This window comes from Mus musculus, chromosome 6 (genome assembly GCF_000001635.26).
Source record: "Mus musculus strain C57BL/6J chromosome 6, GRCm38.p6 C57BL/6J".
In the NCBI taxonomy this organism is placed as follows: Eukaryota; Metazoa; Chordata; class Mammalia; order Rodentia; family Muridae; genus Mus; species Mus musculus.
This window is the reverse complement of record NC_000072.6, coordinates 55,119,014-55,142,910: the sequence shown is the minus strand read 5'-3', so window position 1 is coordinate 55,142,910 and position 23,897 is coordinate 55,119,014. Positions and strand designations below refer to the sequence as shown.

Genomic DNA, 23,897 nt, shown 5'->3' with positions numbered 1-23,897 from the left:
ATCATCTATCTAGCTGTTTATCTGTCCATCTATCTGTCTATCTACATCTATCTATTTGTCTATAATCTCTCTCTTGCTGGTTCTCTGAAGAATTCTAAATCTGTGAAGACAAAATGTCAGGGATGTTCTGAGATCCTTTGGTGAAGCAGAACTCAAAAGAAAAGATGAAGTAGCCATATTGCCACAGTGCCTCAGTGATCATTTTGGGGCAACCCTTTCTACTGCAATAGCTGTCTCACCAAACATACCCTCTAGCACTCCCCTAACAGGGGAGCACATTGCAGAGCTCTCTGTGGTTTGCATAGTGGGCAATGTGCAGGCCCTAGATAGCCTCAGTCCCCCAACCAAAGCGAGTAAGCCCTGTGCCTGGCAGAGGCAAGGCCATAGACAGCAAAGCCAAGAACAGCTTATAAGGAGAAATGGGACATTGAGTCAACATGAAGAGGATAGATTATAACTAAGTGTTATCATAACAAGAGTGGCTGCACCCTGTTTGCAGCTGAGGAGTTGTGGGGGTCCCATGTGCAGATATAAGCCACAGAGAAGAGATACACATGGGATCCAGAAGCTAAAACTCTGCTCAGAGGTGACCATGAGAACACAGACTTCCTGGAATATGTGATGGTTTCACCCTCCCCTGGGAGGCAGGATAGCATGCTCACAACAACTTGAATTAAATCCCAAAGGGCCTCCTCCGCCACACTCCAAGAGATTCAAATGGGAGAAGCTACAAAAAACTTCATAAAGCAACGGCAGGGCAGTGCTCTGTCTGCTCAGGCCATTCTTTGAGCTCTGTCCCTGGCCGAATTCAGTATTGTTGATGCCTTTGTCTGTCTCAGGAAGGTAGGCAAGGTGTCAGGACGCATTAGCTCCACCCCTCATAACCTCCCTATCCCCAAGATGTACTTTTCAGAACTTTGTCTTAGTTCAAGAATTCTAAGGGCTGGGGGAGAGGAGAGCAGGGTGCAAGGGAGGGTATTTCACTCTTCTTCACTGGCAGGTGGCTCAGGTCAAGGGAATGAAGTACAACTTCCAGCAGCCAGTGGAGCATGGTGATGCTCTGTGGATCTAAGAGGCCATCAGCCAGCTCCTAGCCAGAGCATGGGCAAGTGAAAACCAGAAGGACACTGGGAATGGAGACCAGAGCCTTGAAAACTCCAAATTCTTCAGTCTCTTCCAGGACACAGGGTACTACAAGGCAGGCATTGGACAGATGAGAAACTTGAGGCCCCTGTGGGTGGAACCATTTTCCAAGGGCTCCCAGAAAATAAGCTGTTCAATGAATTGGAATCCTCCATTCAGGCCCATGCTCTAGGCCTAGTGGAATAGGCAGTGACAAACCCCTCAAGGTGCTGGCCTTAGGGCTCCACCCTTACTTAGTCTCCAGGGCTACCAGAACAGCACACTAATGTGCCATGCTAGCCTGTATCATCTCAACACCAGACTGGACAATTTATAATGAGCACTGACATTTCTTGGCTCTGGTAACTAGGATGTCCAAGGTCGAGGAACTTTCTCCTGTGTTCACATAGAGAGGGCATTACATGGGAGAAAGTGGGGGAACTTGTAAGCTCAGATCTCTCTTTTAAATAAACCCTCCAGTCCCCACATGGAGGCCTAGCCTCATGACCTTGTCTAACTCTAATAACTTCCCAAAGGCTGCCCTCCAGATACCATAAACACATACATTTGTGCATTGCCTTAGTGAGCATTTCTATTGCTGTGATAGAACACTATGACCAAAAGCACCTTAAGGGTTTATTTCATCTTAAAGCTTTTATGTCCATCCTTCAGCCAAGTCAAGGTAGGAACCTGGAGGCAGAAACTGATCCAGAGGCCTTAGAGAAAGCTACTTACTGGCTTGTCCATCATGGCTTCCTAAGTCTGCTTTCGTATAGCACCCAGCCCCACCTGCCACGGGCCGGTACCACTCTCAGTGAGCTGAGCCTTCCCACATCAATCATCAAGAAAGTGCCCTGCAGTCTTGCCTGCAGGCCAATCCTCTGAAGGCATTTTCCCCAATTAAGATCCCTTGTTCCCAGATGACCCTAGCTTGTGTCAAGCTGACATGAAAACTAGCCAGCATAATTAAGTTGCCAATGCATGAACTTTGGGGTACACTCAACCCACAGCATGGTTTCCTATGATTCTCATTTTGTCTTCACATAGTCCAAAGAGAATGCAGCTTTCTAAACACAGGCAACTCCATTAGAAAAGGCAGCCCCCTGCCTTACCTGGTGGATCCCACCTTCCTATAGTGCAAGTGCTTTCATCAACAGCTTTCAGAAGTGCTCCCAAGCCACTGGGCCCAGAATTTGCCCAGTGAAGGCCAATCCAAAGCCCTTGTAGCCACACAGAACTCCCACTTCTACTGATCTGATGTCTCAGGCTTCTGTCCCTGGGCACCCCAAGTCCAAGGCCCAATAAGTCACTACAGAGAACTACAAGGACAGTCTGGCTCACAAATGCTAAGAGCCTAAGCCAGTGAGTGGACTGCATGGCTATGGAGGCCCCTTCCAGCTCATACTCCTGGGGGAGTTGCATCTGGATAAGGAGTCAGGGTACCAGAAATACTAATTTACAAGGTTCACAAGAGTCTCCTAGCTGATCCCAACCTGGCCACACTCCACTGTGTTCCTACAGTTCCTGTTTGGCCATGTCCTTCCAAATCCAAGACCTCAGCCAGACTGCCTTATACAACTACACACTTCATGGACTTGGCTCTGCTCACTGCCCACTTCACTCATAGTTTGGATTGAATGTGTACCTTCCCCCTCACCCCCAAGTCCCTCAGTTTACATGTAGAAGTCCTAACTACCAACACAATGGGATTATAGGTAGATTTTCTAGACGGTAAAGATACCACATAGATGGCATCCTCACAAGAGGTTCGGTGCCTTTAATGGGCACTTTATGGCTTGTCTATGTGTGAAGACACAAGAGAAACAGTTTACAAATCAAGATGTAGGTCCAGAGGCAGGATCTGCTGGAACCTTCATCTTGGCCTTCGTAGCTCTAAACCCGAGAGCTAAATGTTTTAAGCTTAGTGGCATTTTGATTTAGTGGACCAAACTGGCAAAGACAGCTGTACCCACCCTTCTAAGAGAGATCTCTCTCAGGCAAACCAGTCTTGGCCTGTCCTTGACCCCAGGGACCCATTCTTCCATCACAACATCCCTCCCGCTGCCCTCCCTCACTGTCAAGGAGCAGATCTATACAGATGCTCCCTGCTTCCTGATCCACTGTCTGGTGGTCACTCTTACTCTCTCTTGTGGTCTTAGTCTGGTAACTTGTGTCCCCACCAAGCTGCAACAGTCAGTGTCTTCTTGCCCTCCCTGCACCCTGCACTTAAGAGTTACTCAATAAATAAACTAGTATGAAATTCTAATTTTGGGGAGCTGGAGAGATGGCTCAGTGGTTAAGAACATTGGCTGCTCTTCCAAAGGTCTTGAGTTCAATTGCAGACAACCACATGGTGGCTCACAACCATTTGCAATGGGATTTGATGCCCTGTTCTAGAGTGCATGAAAACAGTGTGTGTGTGTGTGTGTGTGTGTGTGTACTCATATACATAAATCTTTTTTTTAATTCCAGTGGTGGCTTCTACTGTCTAAGCTCCTGCAGGAGTCCAGAAAAATGGGAGCAGATGCCTACTGTGTGATGTCCTCCTTCAGTCCCTCTGCCCCTCACTATCCCATGCCTCTTGCCTTGAGACTCCCATGCATTCAGGACTCAGCAAACACGTGCTATTCTAGGCACCCATGGCCATACTTTGTATGCAGTTTTGAGTGTAGTAGTTTCTAGTGCTTGTTGTTGTGAAAAGAATAAAAAAGGAGGGGGGGGGGTAGCCCTGCACTCATACTAACATTCCAGTCAAGTAGGGAACATGTGCTAGTGTATCCCTACTGGCACTGTAGCCAATTTAGCATACTTTGTCGGGTTTACACAACAATAAAGTCACCTTGTCACACATCTCTGAGAATGCTCCCACCTTGAAGTAACTCGTGGCCATAAATAACTATATTCCTTCACATTTCTAAGCTCAGGTTCCACCTTGCTCCTTTTGGTACCTTCCATGAGACATAGTCCTTTCTTACTGTATAGGTGAAGGGACTGATGTAGAAAGGGGGAAGGAACAAACTGAATATCACAAGGCCACAATAACCAGTGGAGCAGGGGCAGAGGCAGTCCCCACAGAGAGGACCCTGAAGGCCCTGGAAAGGCCACCTCCTCCCAGGGGCCAGTAGTGACCTGTCCTGCACTGCCCTTGGGATCCCTTCCACAGGCTTCTGCCAAGCCCTGCTTTGGGCACTGCTCCTGGGAGGAGCCTACACATGGGACAAGGGGACAACTGTGAAACCACAAACATGACAACTGGAGCCAGGCTTGAGTGCCACTCCAGGACCAGAGTACAAACCAGTCCAGAAAACACAAGCCCTGCAGCTGTTCCCAGGCCTGAAGTCCAAGGCTTCTTTGTGAGCAGGTAAAAAAATCTCTGCCAAGGCTGAACCAAAGACAGTGATTGGTTTATCTTAAAGACAGATGTTGGCAAAATTGCACCATAACTCTTGTTTAGAGCCAGTGTTCCCGAACCAGAGTCTGGGGAAAGAGAGGGTAATATTCTGTGGAAATAAAAATAAAAATAAAAATGAGCAAAATCAGCGCCCATTCTGTCATCGATGCTATAGAAGTACGCCTGAAATTTCACAGCAAACACCTGCATGTGGGGTTAAATTTGTGTGACTCCCACTAGCATAACCACTCTATAGAGACCTGAGTGCTGCCTGGTGCCCTTGTCTGAGTGCAGGCGTGGGCAAGGTGAGGGGGACTCCCTCTGTGTGACTCAGGTTCCTCCCCTGCTGTGATGTCTGGTTCTAGAAAAGAGGTGAACCAGTGTGGTATCTTAATGGCAGTCAGGGCTTCTGGCTCTCATGGGCCCTGCCTTTCCTAAGCCTCATCCATGAATTGGGAGGCTTGTCTGGTATCTTGCCAGAGCTGCCAACTGCCCATTCTCCCTCCTTCACTTCAGGCTCTACCTTCAACCCAAGGCCACCCTGCAGCCGAAGGAGATGTGCTTGTCCCCCACCCCACCCCCTGCTCCAAGTTGTGTGCAACCCAAAGTCCCGAATTCCCACATCCAATTTTCAAAGTCATATTTTTCTTTCATAGTTATATACAATGACCCAGCCATGTCCCTGTCTTCTTAACAAAAATCCCACAATATCCTAAAAGCACTGGTTCCAAGGCCTGGGGACAGTGTCTCTTAATGTCTTCCTGGAAGCCATTTACACTGGATCCTCCAAGCATCCTCTGCATTGCTCAGAATTCCCTGGGGGATAAGCAGCTAAAACATATTCAAAACTACCCCGGAAGACTGGAAAACTCATTGAAAAGCTCCCGCACTGTCTTCTCTACTCAACTATGAATGGAGAGCCACACTGATGAATTGACTGAGCAACACAGCCCCTGGTTCTGTGTGGGAGGAGAGGGGAATGTATTCTCTTTGGAGACCCAAGGTAGGACCTCATCAGGCTAGTTCATATCAGCTGTCCATCTGCCTACTCACCCACTGTGGATGGTGAAGTAAAGCCATCTCATTGATCCCGGCCATCAGTGCACTTAGAGGACCACCGCTAGCCCTCTGCTGATCAGACGACATGGCTGGAAAAGAATATGTATTCCCAAAGAGGAGCATGAGCTCTTGGGAGGTGGGACACCCTTAGAATTCATAATGGCCATGACCCTCCAAAAACCAACTGCACATCAAATACACAGTGTATCTATAGTGTAGAGAAAGAGAAATGGAGCGGCCTGAGCATTGTGAAGAGAGATAGAACTGGAGACTCGAGGGTAGAGAGTAGTCTGCTGTGAGTGGCCAGCCCTGATACCAGGAGCCATGGTGAGGTCCCAACCCAAGTTGTCACTGAGGGCCATATCTGGGTCCATGGCTACACAGTGGGAAGGGTCAGTGTTAATTTTGTGGCTCATCTTACCACTAGAGAACATGGGGGCATCCTTGGTTTGGATGTCCAGAACTGGTCCTGCCTCTCACTGGCTTCAGTGCTCTGCAGAGCTGGCCAGCCCCATTTCTCACTAGCAGCAACATTGGGAGAGTGGGCCCCGAGCCTCACCCAGACACAGTCGTGGAGCTGGCTCTGCTGTTGAGGGTATAGGTGAGCCAGCCCCAAGAACGTGAGGGTGGTTGAACTGACATTGCCATCTGTCTGTCAATGGAGTGGCACAGGTGCAGAGCTGATGGTGGCAGGGGTGCTGGTGAGCTCAAGGGTGGAGTGCTGAGAGAAGGCCCTGCCACTGGGCTGTTGTGCGGTGGCATGGGTGTGGGGGAGATGCTTCCCCCATCCCCTCCCACACCTTCAGTACTCAGAAAGCTAGCCCCAAGGGTGTGAGAGCAGGAGATCTGACCCTGCCTTAAGCTGGTGGTGTCATTGGGTCACCTAGCCAGAGCAGTGCTGGAGAGCTTACCCGGGTGGTGTTGATAGAGCAGCGCTGACATGCTGACCAGCTCAGCCACTACGCAGGCCCAGATCCAGGACTCTGAATTGACCCACTCCAAATCTACATCGTTTGTGGACCTTTGGGACTCCAGAAAGGGCCAGGCCTGTTGAATCAAAGCTTCAGGATCTTCAGGACAACAACAGGATAACCCGGAGGAGTCCAGGTGAGGATCTAATATTGATGGTGTCACAGAAGCCAGAGCTCTCGATCCAGACCAATGACTCATTACAATAAACATCTGCAAGTGGGGATGTGTGGACAGACAGACAGATATACACTGTGACATACTACAGTTTCTATATCTTCTCTGCTTTGGGGTATATGTGTGTGTGTATGTGTGTGTGTTATTTTGGGGGGCTTACAAGAATGAAGGGCAGATATGAGAGGACAGGGAGAAGAGCAGGGCTGGGGTACATGATGTGAAATTCACAAAAAAATCAATAAACAGTTAAAAAATAACATTATACAGGTTATGCTTACATATTTAAGGATGTATATGTAATATATATATGACAACAATTAATGGGAAAAAGGCTGTGATTCTGAAGGAGAGCAAGATGAGGTATAAGGTAGGGTTTGGAGGGAGGACAGAGAAAGGAGAAATGATGTAATTGTATTATAACCTCAAAAAGATGAGGAGAGAGAGAGAGAGAGAGAGAGAGAGAGAGAGAGAGAGAGAGAGAGAGAGAGATGATGCAGGACAGCCAACAGAAAAAGCACAGGCAAAGCTGCAGCCTGATCCCTTAGGGAGCTCTGGAGAATCAATGATACCTCCAGACAAAGGGGCTCTTGTCAGTCAGTGATGCTAGGGCTGTTCCTGAAGGGAAAACTGCTGGATGCTTGGGCATTCGATCTGGTTTTAAGGAAAAGGAAATCTAGTTTTTTGAATGCAGTTCTTCAAATAGGGCTCCAGGTTGGATGTGGACATATATTTGGAAATGCAGGAAAGCCAAGACAGCAGCACTTCTAAGGACTAAGTGTGTATGCCCCTCTCCCACATTCACGATTGGCCCTACTCCAAACGGCTTTGAAACCTTTGGGAGGTTTTCAGGTTAGTTGAAGCTGTGCAGATGTGGCCCCAAGAAAGACTCTTTCTCTTAGAAGAAGAGCAGACCCTGAGACGACACAGGAAGGCCGCCATCTACAAATCAAGAATTCCTCCACTGAGACTGATAGCAACTGCAACCACACCTCAGATTCCCCAGCCCTCAGAACCACCCTACATGTGGCATTGTGTCATGGTGATCAGACAACCCAGGCAAACCTGCCAGGATGGAAAGTGTGTTGAGTGTCAACATCAACCTGTCTTTCACTCTCTGGGCCACACCATCCTTACCTCAGCTGGACTCTGGCTATGCTCTACCCATCCTGTCCTGGCCCAGCTCCTGCCTACTGCTCACCTTGAATCCTCCAACTCACTGGAGGTCTTCCCTTTCCCATTCTCCTAAGCCCTTCAAAAGGTGCCTGCAACACCTGTCCCAGAAAGTCCCAAGCTCACCACAAGAACTGCCCAGAGCTCCTACAATCCCCTCCCTTCATCTCTTTTCTTTTCTCGCTCACCTTTTCTCTACCCACTGCTCCCCTCCTTTCCCCTTCCCTCCCCTTCCGTTCCTCTTTCCCTTCCTTGGAGACTGTGGTGTTTGTCCTGAAGATGTCCTCTTTGACCTTGGCACCCACTGTGAGACAGGCACCAGGTGTGCTCCACAAAGAGGACTCAACAAAGCTGCACACCCTCCTCCGCTGGTCCAGTCAGCTCTCTCCGAGCCTACAATTCCAAATACTGTTGAGCCCTTTCCTCCTGCAAGAGCCCCCTCTGATCGGGACCATTTGCCTGAGTCTAGTAACGTCACTTCCTGCCTAGGACTTGGGAAAGAAGTTCCCTCCCTAACCCCTGTCATCTCCAAAATGAACAGGAAGTCTGGGCCATTGTTCCTCAGAGTTTCCCTTGAAGATTTCCCTTGTACCAAGTGACTTAGCTAGGGGTTTATGGCTGTGAAGAGATACCATGACCAAGGCAACTCTCATAAAGGAAAACATTGAATTGGGGCTGGCTTACAGTTTCAGAGACTTAGCTTATTATCATCATGGCGGGAAGCACAGCAGGGTGCAGGCAGACTTGGTGCTGGAGAAGCTGAGAGTTCTACATCTCGATCTGAAGGTAGCCAGGAGGCGGCTGGATTTGTTTCACACTTGGTGTAGCTTGAGCATTTTAGACCTCAAAACTTCTCGTCCACAGTGATACATTTCCTCTAACAAAGCCACACTTCCTAACAGTGCCACTCCCCATAGGCCAAAACTCATGAATCTATGGGGGCCAAGCCTATTCGCACCACACCAACCATGGAGCCAAGTTCTGTGCCAAAAAGGAGGGAAAAGTGAAGAGGAGACAGGAGGGGAAGGCCACACTCATCCAGGCAGAGAAAAATCAGAGAACAGTTCCTATTTATGAGCCTTGGCAGGTCCCACTGAGGCTCTGAGATTGGAGTGAGAGAGAGAGAGAAAGAGAGAGAGAGAGAGAGAGAGAGAGAGAGAGAGAGAGAGAGAGAGAGAGAAAGAGAGAGAGAGAGAGAAAGAGCAGGATCAGGGAAGAGAGTTGCCCAAGGAGATGGAGAAGAGGCCCTGGAAAGCCAGTCATTAATTATTTTAGGCAGAACAACCAAAGGAAACAGAGTTTCTGAGTTCTCCATAGCCTCTATTGCATGGCTGTATCTCCAGGAAAAGCCTGACCCTCTTAATCACATTCCTAGAATGCCTTCCCCTCAAAGCCAGGGGACAACCACTGCTTAAGCTTTTAACCCCTGCACAATAGGTCCACTTGTCAGGAGCAAAGCCTGTGTGCTCCCAAGCCCTGCACCTGTCACCTTTCAGAGCAGGGATGCGCAGCCCCACCTGGTTCTGGGACTCAGGATCTGCATCCCAGCACTGGAGTCCAAATCCCTTGGAGTTTCCCTCCCCCACATGCTCTTACTGTTTTGGTTTGTGTTGTTGTTGTTTTGATATAATTTCAAACATACAGAAGAGTTGTGCAAGACTGGATCACACTCACATTCCCCACTGTCCAGGCCTCCCCATGTGAGCTACACCAACATGCAGATTTCCACGCTCCTCTAGGCTTGTGGGCCAGTTTGAAGAGTAACTTGGGTAACTGGGATTGCTCAAACAAGTGGGGAGTCCTGGTCCCAGTAGTCTCAGCCAACCCCCATGAATCCTCGGGCCCTCCTGGCTCTGAGGAGCTACAGCCCCAGCAATACTGGTGGGAAGACCATACACACTAAGCCCTGCTCTGGGAACTGGAGTTTGTCCCCTGGCCGCCTGCAGAAGTTGCTGCCCAGAGCCAGCTATAAATAACCTGGAGGCGGCCGACTGTGGGGTGGTGTCACTGCTACCCTGGGGGAGGCGGGTGAAGAATGCCCTGGTGCCCAGGGCTTTACCTTGGTGGGTAGGTCGGGCAGGGTAGGACAGGCCTAAGAGAGAGGCCGGACAGACCTCCTTTGGAAGCAGCCACTTCTGGTCCCCATCCCTGGAGCGATCGAGCGGCAGGATCTGCTGTCCCATGGGGACCCCAGGCTCTCTTCCCAGTGCACAGCTTCTCCTCTGCCTGTTTTCCCTGCTTCCAGTGCTCCAGGTAAGTGGGTGTGCTGGGGCTATGACAGAGGGAAGGAGGGAAGTCTCATGTCTTGGTGGCTGGGTAGCACTGGGGGTCTATGTCTCTGAAAAGGAGACAGAGTCTCATACCTAGATGGGACAGAAAAAGAAGCAAGGATACGAACGTCAGGCAAAATGAGAGAGGAAGGCCTGTGAGGCTGAGCATGGGGCTCTGAGGTGACACCATCCTGGGTGGGACTGTCCTGTATGGTTAATTCTCTAGATATGCTCTGCTGTCAAGCCTACCCTGCAGCTCCTTCCCCCACATCTCTCTTCTCTACCCTTTCCAACAGAAAGCACTCCCCTCACCCACCACTGCCTGTCTCCACCGCTATGAACCCCCAGTATCAAATGAGCCATGACCAGAGAGGGCCAGGAGAAAACCTGCCTCTACTGGTCCTAACCCAGAAGCAGTCCCTCTGAGGAGTTAGTATGAAGGATGGTGGAGAGAGAGAGAGAGAGAGAGAGAGAGAGAGAGAGAGAGAGAGAGAGAGAGAGAGAGAGATCTGAGGAAGAGGGTGTGGAAGAAATCAACTGCCAAGTGTTTTTTCATTTTACATGTGGAGAAACTGAGGCCCAAAGAGCAAGGTTACCTTCCTAAGACTATACTTCTCATGGAAAAAAAAAAAAAACTACCTTCAAATCATCCCAAGAGACAGAGCCCTGGAGTAACTTCAGGGATAGCATCTTAAACCTCAGTGCCCCCAGATGTGCTAGGACTGATCCATTAGACAGTCATTCCAGACACGCAGTGAACGTCTGCTATCTGAGGCACAATGGCTTTTGCCAGCTTGGACAGGCTCCTCAAACTTACCCAGCCTCAGTTACCTTAACAGGAAAAGAAAGATACTCCCTCAACAGGGTCACCCTGGAGAAGAACTGGGATGACACATGTCAAGCCTTGAGGCACGGTGCTTGCATGGAGAAAACTCTAGTTGTGGGTGCCAGGGGTGAGGACATGAGGGTCCTGTCCTACCGGAGGCCCGGCTAGGGCCAGGAAGTGGGTACCAGTCTGAAGCATGGGCCATGAGTCTCAACACCCTTCAGGGCCAGCCTAGGCCCATCTGTGCCTTCTCTAAGGTCCCCAGCCTGAGAGAGAAATGAGTACCTTGCCCAAAGTCACCTCAACGTATCAGCAGCTGGAGAATAAATACACCTTGGTCTTTCTGATGGCCCCACCCCACCCCCAAGCTCAACCTTCTTCTCCCTGGGCCCTCTTGGTAATAGGATTGGTTTCTGGGTGCTTGGCCAACTATTCTGAGATTTCAGCCCCCAGGGAAATGGGAACTTGAGAGCCAGGCAGCAGTGTGGTGGAAAAGCAGCGGGAGCATTGTGGCTCCAAAGGGGACCTAGCATACAGAGGAAGAACACGGCCAGCCGTGCAAGCCCACCCTGGGCATCTGCCTGTTGGGTTCCCAGGCAGGAAGGGCCCTGTCAGGAAGAGCAGCAAAGAAATAGCTATGTTTGTAACCGGTATAAATTGGGTCCAGAGAAAGAGATAAAGAGGTGTGAGAGACCCCAGTAGAAGGCTGAGGGCCCTTGCCTCTGAAAGAGATCTGCACCCTGGGCACACAAGGAGAACTCTAAACTGGAGTAGGGCTGAGGCTGGTTTCCAGGAGAGAGGTCAGGATAGGAGAATACTCCTCCTCCAGAGCCTGGAGCGTGTAGCCAGTCTTTGAACCTGGACTTGCAGCTTATCTTCCAGGGCCTCTGGAGGCCGCAGAGAAACCGTGTATCCTGCATGCCAGAGCGTGTGCTGGTTTCCCAGACGAGTGGTCTAGATAGGGTGAGCACACTGGGTGACATGTTCCATGACTCCTAACTTTTTAAGTAAATCTTCCATTTTGGATTTCACATTTTGGTATTGTGGGTGTTCTCTTCACTTGAGCCAGTGCCGTCCACGTAAATATCCCAAATTCTTGGGAAACTGCCAAGTCTGAAACACTTGCAGCCCTGCAAGCAAGCACGGCAAATGAAAACACTCCACCTGCCATCCCTCCAGTCAGCTGCACCTCTGGGATGGCTTCAGGAGCCCAGGTTCTCCCAGCCCCTCTCCCTGGGATGGGGAAGCTCTCTCTTGAGGTCTCAAGACAACCTCCTACAGCCCCTTTGCTGGTTTTCATCCAGAGAAGGCCCAGCAAAGGGAGGAGACACCGAGAAGTCTGGCTGCCTTCAGATAGCTGTAGAAAACTGGACTTTACATAACTCACTCCATCCTCTCTCAAAATTGAGGCCTGGCCTTTAATACCACCCTTCTCCATTACCACACACACACACACACACACACACACACACACACTGTCCCTTGCCAAGAGTGCAGTATACCCAGGGCCATTTCCCAGAAGCTCTGTCATCTAATGCCTGCCCACCAAAAATTTAACTCCATTTGGAGTGTTTTCTAACCTAATCAGCTAATTTAGTCTCTTTGGGCTTTGCCATTTTGCCAGTGTTTAAGTATTTCTTTTTTTCTGAAGCAATTTGTCTGCAGGACGCTGCCTACTGAGTTCCACAGAACTCAGATGCCCTGAATTCGCTGCTCTAGAATGACGGCATGGCTCAGCGCCTTCCTATTTTACTTCATCTGAATGACACGAGTTTGTTTAGTAGGACTGTTCAGAATTCTAACTTCTGAAGATGGCATCTTAGATCTACAGAATCAGGAGGATGGCCTGCTCTGCATCCTGACTTTGGTTTTCTGGGCAGCTGGCCTGGGCATAGCATGTAGGGCTCCAGCTAGGTGTTATGTGATTCCCTGCTTGAAGCTTCAAGACAACACAGGGAACCCAGACCTTAGGCCCTCTTATCTCCATCTGTCAGCTGAGGAGGAGAGGGGAGGTCAGGGCTCATGGCCACTGCTCTGGTGAAGGGCAAGGTCATTTAAAAAAGCATTTATCTATAAAAAAAAAAAAAAAAAAAAAAAAAAAAAAAAAAAAAAAAAAACCTTGATTTTAAGCCCGGTGTGCTGGCTCACGCCTTTAATCACAGCACTCAGGAGGCAGAAGCAGGCAGATTTCTGAGTTTGATGCCAGCCTGGTCTACAGAGTGAGTTCCAGGACAGCCAGGGCTATACAGAGAAACCCTGTCTTGAAAAAGCCAAATAATAATAATAATAATAATAATAATAATAATAAACAAAAACCAAAAAGAACCTTGGTTTTAATGTCAGGCTAATTTTAGGACATTCAGACAGTTGCTGTCTGTCAGAAGGGTGACTATCACTGGGCCTAGTGGACATTAGATGAGTTGATTAATACGGAGAACGCTTTTTGACCAAATGATCTGTGCTAGGGACTCCTACTGGCCAGCTCCCTCCACACAGAGTCAAGGAACTCCTCCCTCCAACCACAACTTCTGGTCTGGGGCCCAGGTGGGAAAGAAAGACAGGATGGAAGAAAATAAAATAAAATCTCACCAGCCCTCGGAGAAAAGAACAGAGTAAGGAGGTCAGGACACCCTTCTCCCCGGGGCCTAGCGAGGTAGATTTGGGACTTGAAAGGAGGCATCAAGGCATCTTAGGAAGAAGGACTCGCCAAAGAGCCCACTGGAGCAGAACTGCAGGGGTGAGAAGCATACCAGTGGCCTCTAATGTCTTGAGGTCCTCATGTGAGGTACTACATCCTATAAGTTAAAGTTGAGCATTGAGAGTCTCCCATTAAGGTTGCTACCCCCCATTAAGGTTGCTGCTCTAGGAAGCAGTGGACTGACTATCCAGTCCAGTAGTCATCCTCAGAAGAATGGCTCCATTACGGTCCCCACTCCTGAATCCAATGGGACCCCCTTCCCGTTCTCCTCCACGTCTCCTCTTTCTCTTCCTCTTTGTCCTCACATCTCTATCATTTGTCCCCTACCCTGCCTTCTCTCCTGCTTCCTATTCTCCCCTTCCCTCCCTCTCCCTCCCTACTCTGCTCTCCCCTATCGCCTCCTATCCTCCTTCTTCTCTTCCCTGAGCAGAGGTAAACCAGCACACTGAATGGGGCAGACAGTGGGAGGAGCTCTCCCTCCCTGGTTCCTTCCCTGACCTTGGACAGCAGAGGGAAGAGGCAGGGAGGGGCTGATTCCTGGTCCAGCCTAAGACTCAAGGTCCATAAATCTGCCAGGCTTAGGCAGAGGCCTAAATTTAGAGGGAACTTGTCACCAGACCCAGGAAGAGGAGTAGGTCCAGCCAGACCCCCTGGCTCCTGTGAGGTGGCACCTAGGTGCCTGACTGGCCCCTAGGGCACAAGCCCTGCTTGGATAGGGCCCAGGGATAGGAAGAACAGCTGGAGCCTTGGCTCTGGCCTCCTGTCTCCTTCCCTGCCAGGGCTTCTTCTGCCTTCTTCAATAAGGGAACATTCTAGGGGCTAAAGACAGGAAATGAGCCCCACACTGGCTAACCTCTTAGGAAACATCAAAGCAAAGGCAATCTGAGGAACAGCAGAAGTTCAGAGCTGGAGTTCCAAGAACTGGGTGGGGGTAGCATTGACCTTACCTAACCAGGGTAACAAGGCTCTTCATCCATCCATCCATCCATCCATCCATCCATCCATCCATCCAATCAGTCAGCCAGCAAACATTTGTTGAGCACTTACTATGTATGGTCAGGAACTTTGGACACAGATGTGTACCCTGACTTGCTATGTGACTCCTGTGGTAGGGGTGAGGATGAGGGCAGCTCTCTGGTCCCAGGCTATCCAAGGGTATTGTAGAAGCCAAAGCTGGCCAGTCAGAAGAGAGGGTGATGGTCAAAGAAAACAAAGGCTGTTCTCCGCACATCACACAGGTCTCCAGTTCCCCGTAGTCCATCTGGACTTCTGCAATTCCATTCTTTCCTGACACTGCCTCTATGGAAGTGGCATAGACACCTCAATGAGGGTTTAGCTGGACCTCTCAGGGAACAGTTGCATATTCCCAGGCTCTCAGGCTTCAGCCTGTGGGGAACCCAGACCCCATGACCCTTCTTGGAGTCCAGTACTGGATTAGAAGGGCTAAGAAAGATCTCAAGGAAACATCTGGTCCAGATACCAGTTGATGTGGAAGAAGGGAGAAAGGACACAGCTGAAGGAAGGTGCTGAGTGAGACGAGGTGGGGTAGGGTGGAGTCCCTGGCTTCACAGTCAAACTACAAGTCTCTCAATGTGTCATGGAGAACGAATTCCACAGACAAGACAGACCATTAGCACCGGGGTTGCTAAGGCAGTCTGTCTTAGCCAGTGTTCTGTTGCTGTGAAGAGACACCAAGGTAAACCCTGAAGATAAACCAAGGCAACTCTTATAAAAGAAAGCATTTCATTGGGGGCTGGCTTACAGTCTCAGAGGGTTAGTCCATTATCATCATGGCAGGGTGTACGGCAGAACACACGGCACTGGAGCAGTAGCTGAGAGCTCCACCCTGATCCACAGGCTGAGAACAAGAGAACCTCAAAGCCCACCCCACCAGTGACACACTTCTTCCAACAAGGACACATATTTGAACCATGTCAGAAGGCCTCACTCCTGGTGGATAAGCGTTCATATATAAACTCTTATTCACAAGGCCACACAAGCTCCACCCATTTCTACCTGGGAACGTGTCTGAAAGTTCCACACTCTTCGTCATGACTCCAGGAGCTCCGAGAGCCACCTCATTAGCAAGAAATGATACATCGGCCACTCTGAAGATTGCAAGGGTTTCAGGAGTTCCGTGTTAGTGAACCAGGGACCAAGGCCAAACAGAGACTCTGTTCTATATCCCAACTCCACAATGTAAATTTCCCATTTCCCTGCTTGGACCTCTGACCTGCTGGCTGCACCTGCCTCTTGTGACCCAGACCTCTCCCCACCATCCACTCTGCTCTTCTGTGGCTGGCGAGGGCCTTCTGAGTGCCACGTGTGGGCTGGGGTCCTATTGGCCTCTGTAAATCTCACCTTCCCACGCTTACCTAGGACCAGCCTTTCTCTGTGTAACAAGACCAGTCAGCCATACGCATAGCTCATCAGGTTCCCTGGGCTGGAATCTTGCCCTGGGCTCTTACCCGCTGTGTGGCCTTGGCTCCTGTGAAGTGGGGTTATTCACAGCTCTCAGAAGCTGTGGCAGGGAGCAAATGAGCTGTCTTCTGGTCTCAGTTTAGAGCAGTGCCCAGCACACAGAAAGCATCACACAAGAAACTGTCTATCTCCCACTGCCTCCTACCCTCCCAACAGCTCCCTAAAGCCAGGTTTTGCTGGCCTGTGACCTCCTCTCACCAGTATCCTCCCGTCCCCCAACAATGTCCCCATACCAGGTTCTGCTGGCTGCCTTGAGCCTTTGTTCATTTGCTTCATGGGGTCATTCCTCTTCATACTTTTCACCCTGATATTTCCCTGCTCATCTGCCCTTTGGATTCAGCTCTCAGCTCATGCTTCCCAGAGCCTTGAATGTCTTGACAGGACAGTCATTCACTGCATGCTCCTGAAGGCTGAGCCTGGTGAGGAGGTGGAGGTCATGTCTTCAGGAGCTCCATGTCCACTGAAGAGATGAGAAGACTGGCCTCAGAGAGGTTCGGTAGCTTTGTCAAGGCCATGCTGTACAGAAACAATGTCCCCTAGAAGGCTGAATGTAGGGCTGTCTGAAGTTCCACTCATACTACCCACATGCTGCCCTTTCCCTACCTACCCACTGTCTCAACGGCCACCAGGGGTTCTGCTCAAAATAGGTACCCAAAGGGTGTGCCGTGTGCTTGAACCAAGTCCAATGGAATCAAGCAGATCCTGGGTGGGTAGGTGGGGTTGTAAAAGAAAATTCTTGGCTATGCCGACTTTTGGACCCATGGAAGGAGGAGTTTGGAGAGCTAGAGACTGAGACAGAGACAGAGACAGGGAAGATTCCAAAGCCTACTCCGACCAGCTCTTCTCGCCCAAGATGGAGCAATGCTCTCCTATACTGAGCACAGTGCTACCGTGCCCACCCCCGGCAATGGGTTTTGCTCAGCCACAGCTGGTACAGCCCGGGCCCAGGCATCTGACACAAGGTGATGTGGGCTTCCTTGGTCTGAGTGGTCTGGGGTTCCCTAGAAACCTGCCCCTCCAGGAAGGACTTGCCAGCTGCTCTCTCTCTCTCTCTCTCTCTCTCTCTCTCTCTCTCTCTCTCACACACACACACACACACACACACACACACACACACACACACACACTATAATGGGATGACAGAGGGGCTGTGCATCCCTCCCTTGCCCACTCTACTGCCTTCCCACTCATACTGCCTTCCCACTCATCTCCCTTTAGGGCTTGGCTCTAAGTCCTGGCGTCCCATAGCCTCGACAAGACAGGACACATATTCATCATGTGGTATTGAAGACTGAGCCCAGAGAGGGATGCAGAGGTCATGCCTTCAAAAGCCTAGTACCTATGAAGACAAGAGATGACTAAGCAGCAGAGGGTCTGTCCTGGAAGCTCCCCTAGTCAGTTGGTGGGCAGTCCTTCTACTGAGCAAGCAGTGTCTTCATGACACCCAGGAGGCTGGTGTAAGGGAGCCCCAGGCAGTGTCCAGAGCCTGTGCACAGAACCCCTGGCCCCCATACGTCCTGGAGGCATAAAGCAAGAGCTTTAAGGTTGACAGCTCAGGATGTCCCTTAGAATATGTGTGTTTGTGCGTGCACATGCATACACAAACGTCCCTGAGCACCCAAGGCTGCCAGCGAACTTCCACTAAGCCACGTGGGCACTAGGTCGACATCTGAGTGATGGGGTTATTAATCAGCAGCTCTAAGCCAGCACAGGGACACCAAGTGTTCACCCTTCAGGTTCAGCCCAGAAAATAGACTAAATGTGATGTTTGAGGGCTTCAGCCTATGGGAACATCCTGGGGCAAATGGGCCCAGCTGTCCAGGAAAGAAATCCTGACAAGCAAGAGAAAGACAGCTGCCTGCTAAGGGAACAATGCCTTCTGCAGCCTCAGAATCAAAAGTGACAGGGCTGAGAGGGACCCAGAAGCATGCGCGCGCACGCACGCGCACACACACACACACACACACACACACACACATACACACACACACACTAGTGAGCACATGCATGCTATTGCAGACACACACACACACACACACACAAGAACATGCATGCTATTACAGGGTAGAGAAGCATGGTCTTGGGATGAGCTGTAGGCAGCGTTAGGATTTTAGAGGACTTTGCTCCAATCCAGCCTTATGTCATTTTTTCCCCACTTTTTCTGCCTTTGCAGATGCTGGGCTCCCCACTTAGGCAGGGACCCTTATCAGCTAAGCAAACTCCTACTCACATGTCAAAACCCATTTCATCATGTTCTTTTCCATGCCACTACTCCAGAAAATGCCCTTCACCCAGGGCAGACATGCTCACACCTGTTTTATCCACTGTGCCCAGCAATTACTCTGAGGACTTTCCTGAAAGACAGGATCCTAAATGACTTTGCCTTTTGGATTAGACTTTACTGTCATCTGCTCCTTAGCGAGTGTCTGAGCTGTCACTGTGGTCCTTTCTCTCTTATCCACTCATTCTTTCATCACCATACAACTCCTCCTCTTACAGGAAGCCCTCCAAGGCCTGGTTAGTTATCTTTCCCATATATTAACCTTTATGTCTCTCCAATTTATCTGGGCCAGGAAAGCTAGACTGCAGCCTGCCTTTCCTGCCTCTGCCCTTTCTCTAAGCTTAGGATACCTTGCCTGGGACACTTAAAGTCACCACAGGACCTAACACACAGAAGGCCATCCAGAAGCATTTGCCGGGAGCTTTAGTGATAGAGGACAGGGCACTACATTGGTGTATCCCATCCACCTTTTGGGGCTGAGAGAAGGGGTAGACTCCTGTCTCAAAGGTGTCCCTTTCTCGACCACTTCCCCAGCCCTTGGGGGGCTCCAGGAGAGGCAGGAGCACTGCTTTCCAAGGGGACTTGAGCATCTCCTGCTGAGCTGTCTCTCTCTCTGCAGGAAAGGTAATAGACATGAGGAGTGAGAGACATAACTGGGTGCCTGGCCAGTAACCCTCACCTCTAATCCCCTAGGTGGCCCAACCAGGCCAGGCACCCCAGGACCAGCCCCTGTGGACACTTTTGGAGCAGTACTGCCACAGGACCACAACTGGGAATTTTTCAGGTATGCATGCTTGCCCACCCCCACCCTATCCCGCACTCGTCCTGGGACCTGAGGGGAGCCCTGGAGCTTGAGCAAAGCAGCTCAGTTGGATAGCACACAGAGCCCTGGCTGTAAGGCCCAATTTGGTCTCTTCACTGGAGTCCTTGCATAGTATCCTTCTCTATTACAACTGTGGGCTCTTGATCAATGACAAGAATTTGGCCAGAAAGCCTCTTCTTGCTCACTGTCCCTGCCTGGGTACCTGAAAAAAAAAATCAACTAGACTGGTGTGTTCAGGAGCCTAGAGAGGGGATGACCCTTCTGCTTTCAAACTCAGCCAAAAGGCAAGACTAGCAGAAGGTGTAAAAACATCTCTGGTTGCCGTGGCTACAGGCATCACCCCAGTATGGTCCTGTGAAACAGCAGCCAGGCTCTGGGCTCTGACCCTCTGAGGTTTCCAGAAGCTGACTCACACAGTGAGGGGAAGTGCTGCGGAAGGCGGAGTTGATAGCTCTAGGGAGACATTTCGAGGGCCCCACCCTCCCTCCCCAGACTTCCAAAGGGCTGGTTCACAGAAACAGCATGGAAAGAGGACTTGGGAGAGGGAGGGTGTCCTATGGCTCAGAACCTGTCAGGGCTCAAGGGAACAGGAGTGCTGGCCAGCCCTGGACATCCAAACACAACCTGAGGCAGACATAAAGAGGTTAAATCCCACCCCCTGCACCTCTGCTGTGGGGCTGTGCAGAATGAGACCAATCTTGTCCCAGCTCCTCCATGCAGCAGCTGTGGGGCTTTAGGCAAGACACCTGTCTCTAGGAGTTTCCTAGACTACTGTGACAAAGCACTGGACTGGGGTGACTTGATGGATTCAAACTCATCTCCTCCCTATTCTGGAGTCTGGAAGGGCATGGCCAAGGGTTGGCTTGGGTTGGCTACTCCAAGGCCTCTCTCTGGACTTTCCTGTCCTCGGGTCTTCCCTCTGAGAGAACCTGTCCCACCTTCTTAGAAGGCCACTCATCTTAAGAACTGGGCCTGCTGGCCAAATTGCATCCATATTTGAATCACCTCTGTAAAGAACCCAGACCCAGTGAAGACCACAGTCTTAGTTATTGGGACTTTGGATTACAATGTGAGAATTTGGAGGGATAGCACTCAGCCTACATCTCTGTTTCTTCATCCATTAGAATTAGGGTTTAAGTCTATCTAATAGGCACACTTTGGCAGAGGGGACAGACAGCATGGGCCATGCCTAGCAGACAGGAGTGCCATCCCTTCCTGCACTTTGTCATCAGAGGAAACACTGCTGTTCAAAGACACCCTGGCCTCTCCCTGCCCTCTGCTTGAAAAGGTGGGACAGATGCCCCACCCCCAACCTGAGATGGGGGAGAAGGCCATCCTCTTAGACACCACCCTCCCTGCCCCATTTTTAAGGCTTCTTTCCGTCTGCTGACAAAACCCACTGGCACTATTTATACAAAATTTGGTTGAAAAACCCTTTTGACTCATCAGATAAGAGTTCGTCTCAGTTTGGCGGGAGCCTCGTGCCCCTTAGGAGTTCACAGTCCACAGAGTCTCACCTTGCTTATTTATTTGTTTTTGTTGTTGTTGTTTTGAGGTCTTTTTCATTTTGTTTTGTTTTCACCAGAAGCGAGCTGTGATTGTGGCCACAGCTTTCTAACCTGTGCTTCTCTCTAATAACTGCGAGTGACTGCTTCCTTGTGTCATTAAATATTCATCCAGCGCATCGCTGGTGACGCTGCCTAGCAGCCACTGTGAGGACACATCATCCCTCATTAGCCACGGCCCTGGGGTGGACACGGGCACTGTTAGGATGCCTGCTGGGCTGCGGAACCTGCTTCTGTAGTCCCCGAGTGGGAGCGGTCTCTTCTCTCGTGTCCACTAGTTAGGAGAATGTGGAATGACTAAGGGAAGCACAACCACGCTCACCATCGCTCAGAGAATCTTACGTGCGGAAAACTGAAAAGAAAAAAAAAAGAGCGAGGGAGTGAGTGATAAATGCAGCATTCAAGATGGTGCTTCCTCTGGGAAGGCATGTGTGGATAAATATGGGCATGACTGCTAATATCTGTTCCAGATTGGGTGGCCAGCTCATTATGGTCACTGCTATACAAACGCTTCCATTAAAGAAAAGACTATAAAAGTTAGACTGTGTATGTGGGCTGATGATGACAAGGGACTGTAAATCAAAGACTATGACCAATTGTGCTGTATGCCCCTGTGGTCCAAAATAAATGAAAAAATCCACATAGTCAGGAGAGCAATTATAACTTCCAGCAAGCCCTTAATGGAATATTTCTATTTTATTCATCACACATGCAATTACATATATTTGGAAAATGCCTGGAAATTATTGGGAGGCATATTATTTATTCTATTCAGAGACAATATAAGGGTCCAAAGGCATCCAAGGAATCTTTTAAGTAACTTTCCAACTCAAGATGCATGGATACTCATACACAAAGACACTCGTGTGTGTACACACACAGAGGAATACTACTATTAGTTAGAGGGGCAGGGAGTCTGGCCAGGGAGACAGAACCCTGGGTATTTCTCAACCCTATGGCTAAGGAACTTGCTTGGTTTTTGTTTTCTGTTTTCCCCTGTGTAATGGACAACCATCTCTGGAACACTCTGACGGGTGTTGGAGACTCTGGGGGAAGTTAGTGAACAGGCTTGCCCACCCATGGAGCCTCATGTAAATAGAGTTGGCTAAGTCCAGGTTGGTAGAACTTTGTTGAGAACTAGAGCACTCCCTATAAATAGGGAAGCATCTTGAGCAGTAGGGGCAGAAGAGGTAAGACCACAGCTGCATGCTTACGGGAAGGGAAAAGAGGCTGCAGGGCATTCTAAATGGTGGGCAGAGCATGGCAGAAGCACAGAGCACCCAGCCAGCAACAGGTGAAAATGGGGCGAGCTCACCAAGTGTCTTCTTTACAGTGCCAAAGACACTGGCCCCACCCTGAAGGCTATGCAGAGCTAATCCTGAAAGATGACATGACCACAATTGTAAAGTCTTCTCATCTTCCCTGTGAAGGAAGTGGGATGCCAGCTGCAGTGCTGCAGAGATGAATACAGCTGGCAGGCTGGGACAGGGAACTGACTCTCCCTCCTCTGCATATCTGTACAGTGCATGTGTGGGGTGGGATTATCATGACAGGCGTTTCCTGGTCCCACAGTGTGGATCCGTTGTTGAGCATCGGGACACCATATCACCTCCTCTGTTCTTAGGCAGAGTTGGGGGAGACATGGCCCTGACCGTCCCTCAATGTCATAGTTTAAGAGAGATACACCACACCTCACTATGACTCCAGAAGAAAATCTCATTGCTTGTCCCTAGCCATCCCTAAATGGACTTCCTGTCTACACTGTGGTATGGAGGGCAGCCTCTCACAGAAGCAAGGGCTGTCCTTTTAAACCTTGTTGTCCACTTGACACTTGCATGGCGGGAGTGTAAATGAGAGCATGTGTAGTTTTGTCTGAGCACAGCACTCTGACAGTAGAGTCTCTGTGGTGCTCTGTAGGCCTATTTAATGGCATTGATGGGGCTGTGCAGTGGGTGTGTCTAAGCTGGCCTGGCACTATGCATCACCACCATAGCTATATCAGTGGTGGCCCTTGAGACACTGAGGAGCAGAAACACACTCCTCACCCCAGGCTCCTCCTGACAACAGGACACTCCCTGGCACCTGATGCAGACCCCTGAACCTACTCTCCCATGTTCCTGGCCCTGTCAGTCTGGAATGCAGATACTTTCCAAATACTTGTCCTTTCATGCCTAGCTTGGGTCTGTAATAGGACTGACCAGACACCACAGGAGCCTATGTCCTTCTTACCTTTTCCCCTTTACTAACAAACAACCCCCACCTTGCTTATATAGAGCTGGATCTAATCTAAGGAAAGTGTTCTTTTCAATTTCTTCTTCATTTACCCATTTGCCAGCCTTGAAGTAGGCAGTGAAGCCAGTTGGTTTTCCTATGTAACATCTCGAATCGTGTATCAGTTGTCTCTGTAAATATGAGATCATGAAGAAATGGGGCCATATCCTGGGGTCCTAGAGATCTTAGGGATTCATAGGGCCATATCCTGGGGTCCTAGAGATCTTAGGGATTCATACATTTAGGATGCACAGTAGCTTTTGGTCCTGACACGGAACTGGTCGTTATCCAGAGGAAACTCTGTTAAGCAAGCAAGTCACCCAGACCAACCCCTATTCTGTAGCAACCCGCATATAAAGGGGCAGGCCACGTGTGCTCACCGCCTCCTTGCTATGGTATGTATATGGTATTCCTCCTGAGCCGAGCTCCGATCAGGAATAAAGTCACCCTTTGAGCTTGGCTTGGTTTCCCTCTTCTCTGCACTATGACAGTATACGAAGAGCCATCTTTTGCTAGTGAAGGAGATTGCGTCCCTGTGAGGACCAACCCAGCTACTCGTGCTCTGACCTAAGGCTCTGCCAAGAGTTGGACCAGGGCCCTAACTGTCCATCCAGGGAGGCAGAGGACAGATCTGTCTGGAGCTCTGCAAGTCTCCCTTCCAGTGGGCAGATCCTGGAGAGAGTCCAGGGCTCAGCCTGGTCTTACTGCTCGTGAACTCGCTCCCTCTGCTTGGGAGTGTCAGCACTATTAATACAGAGTCGAGGAAGATTGTACAAAGGCAATGGCCCGTTCTT

The 23,897-nt window shown here is 50.0% G+C and overlaps 1 protein-coding gene across 2 annotated transcripts in view; it reads left to right on the top strand.

The window, feature by feature from the left end:
• The first annotated feature begins 9,894 nt into the window (after positions 1 to 9,894).
• The window catches only part of Crhr2 (corticotropin releasing hormone receptor 2), a 42,969-nt gene continuing 28,966 nt past the window's right edge, over positions 9,895 to 23,897 (top strand). For both annotated transcript variants that reach the window (NM_009953.4, NM_001288618.1), the window contains exons 1-2: positions 9,895 to 10,141; positions 19,138 to 19,228. In NM_009953.4, the coding sequence (NP_034083.2) occupies positions 10,070 to 10,141; positions 19,138 to 19,228 (163 nt within the window). In that variant the 5' untranslated portion in view covers positions 9,895 to 10,069. The remainder of the gene's footprint in view (positions 10,142 to 19,137; positions 19,229 to 23,897) is intronic.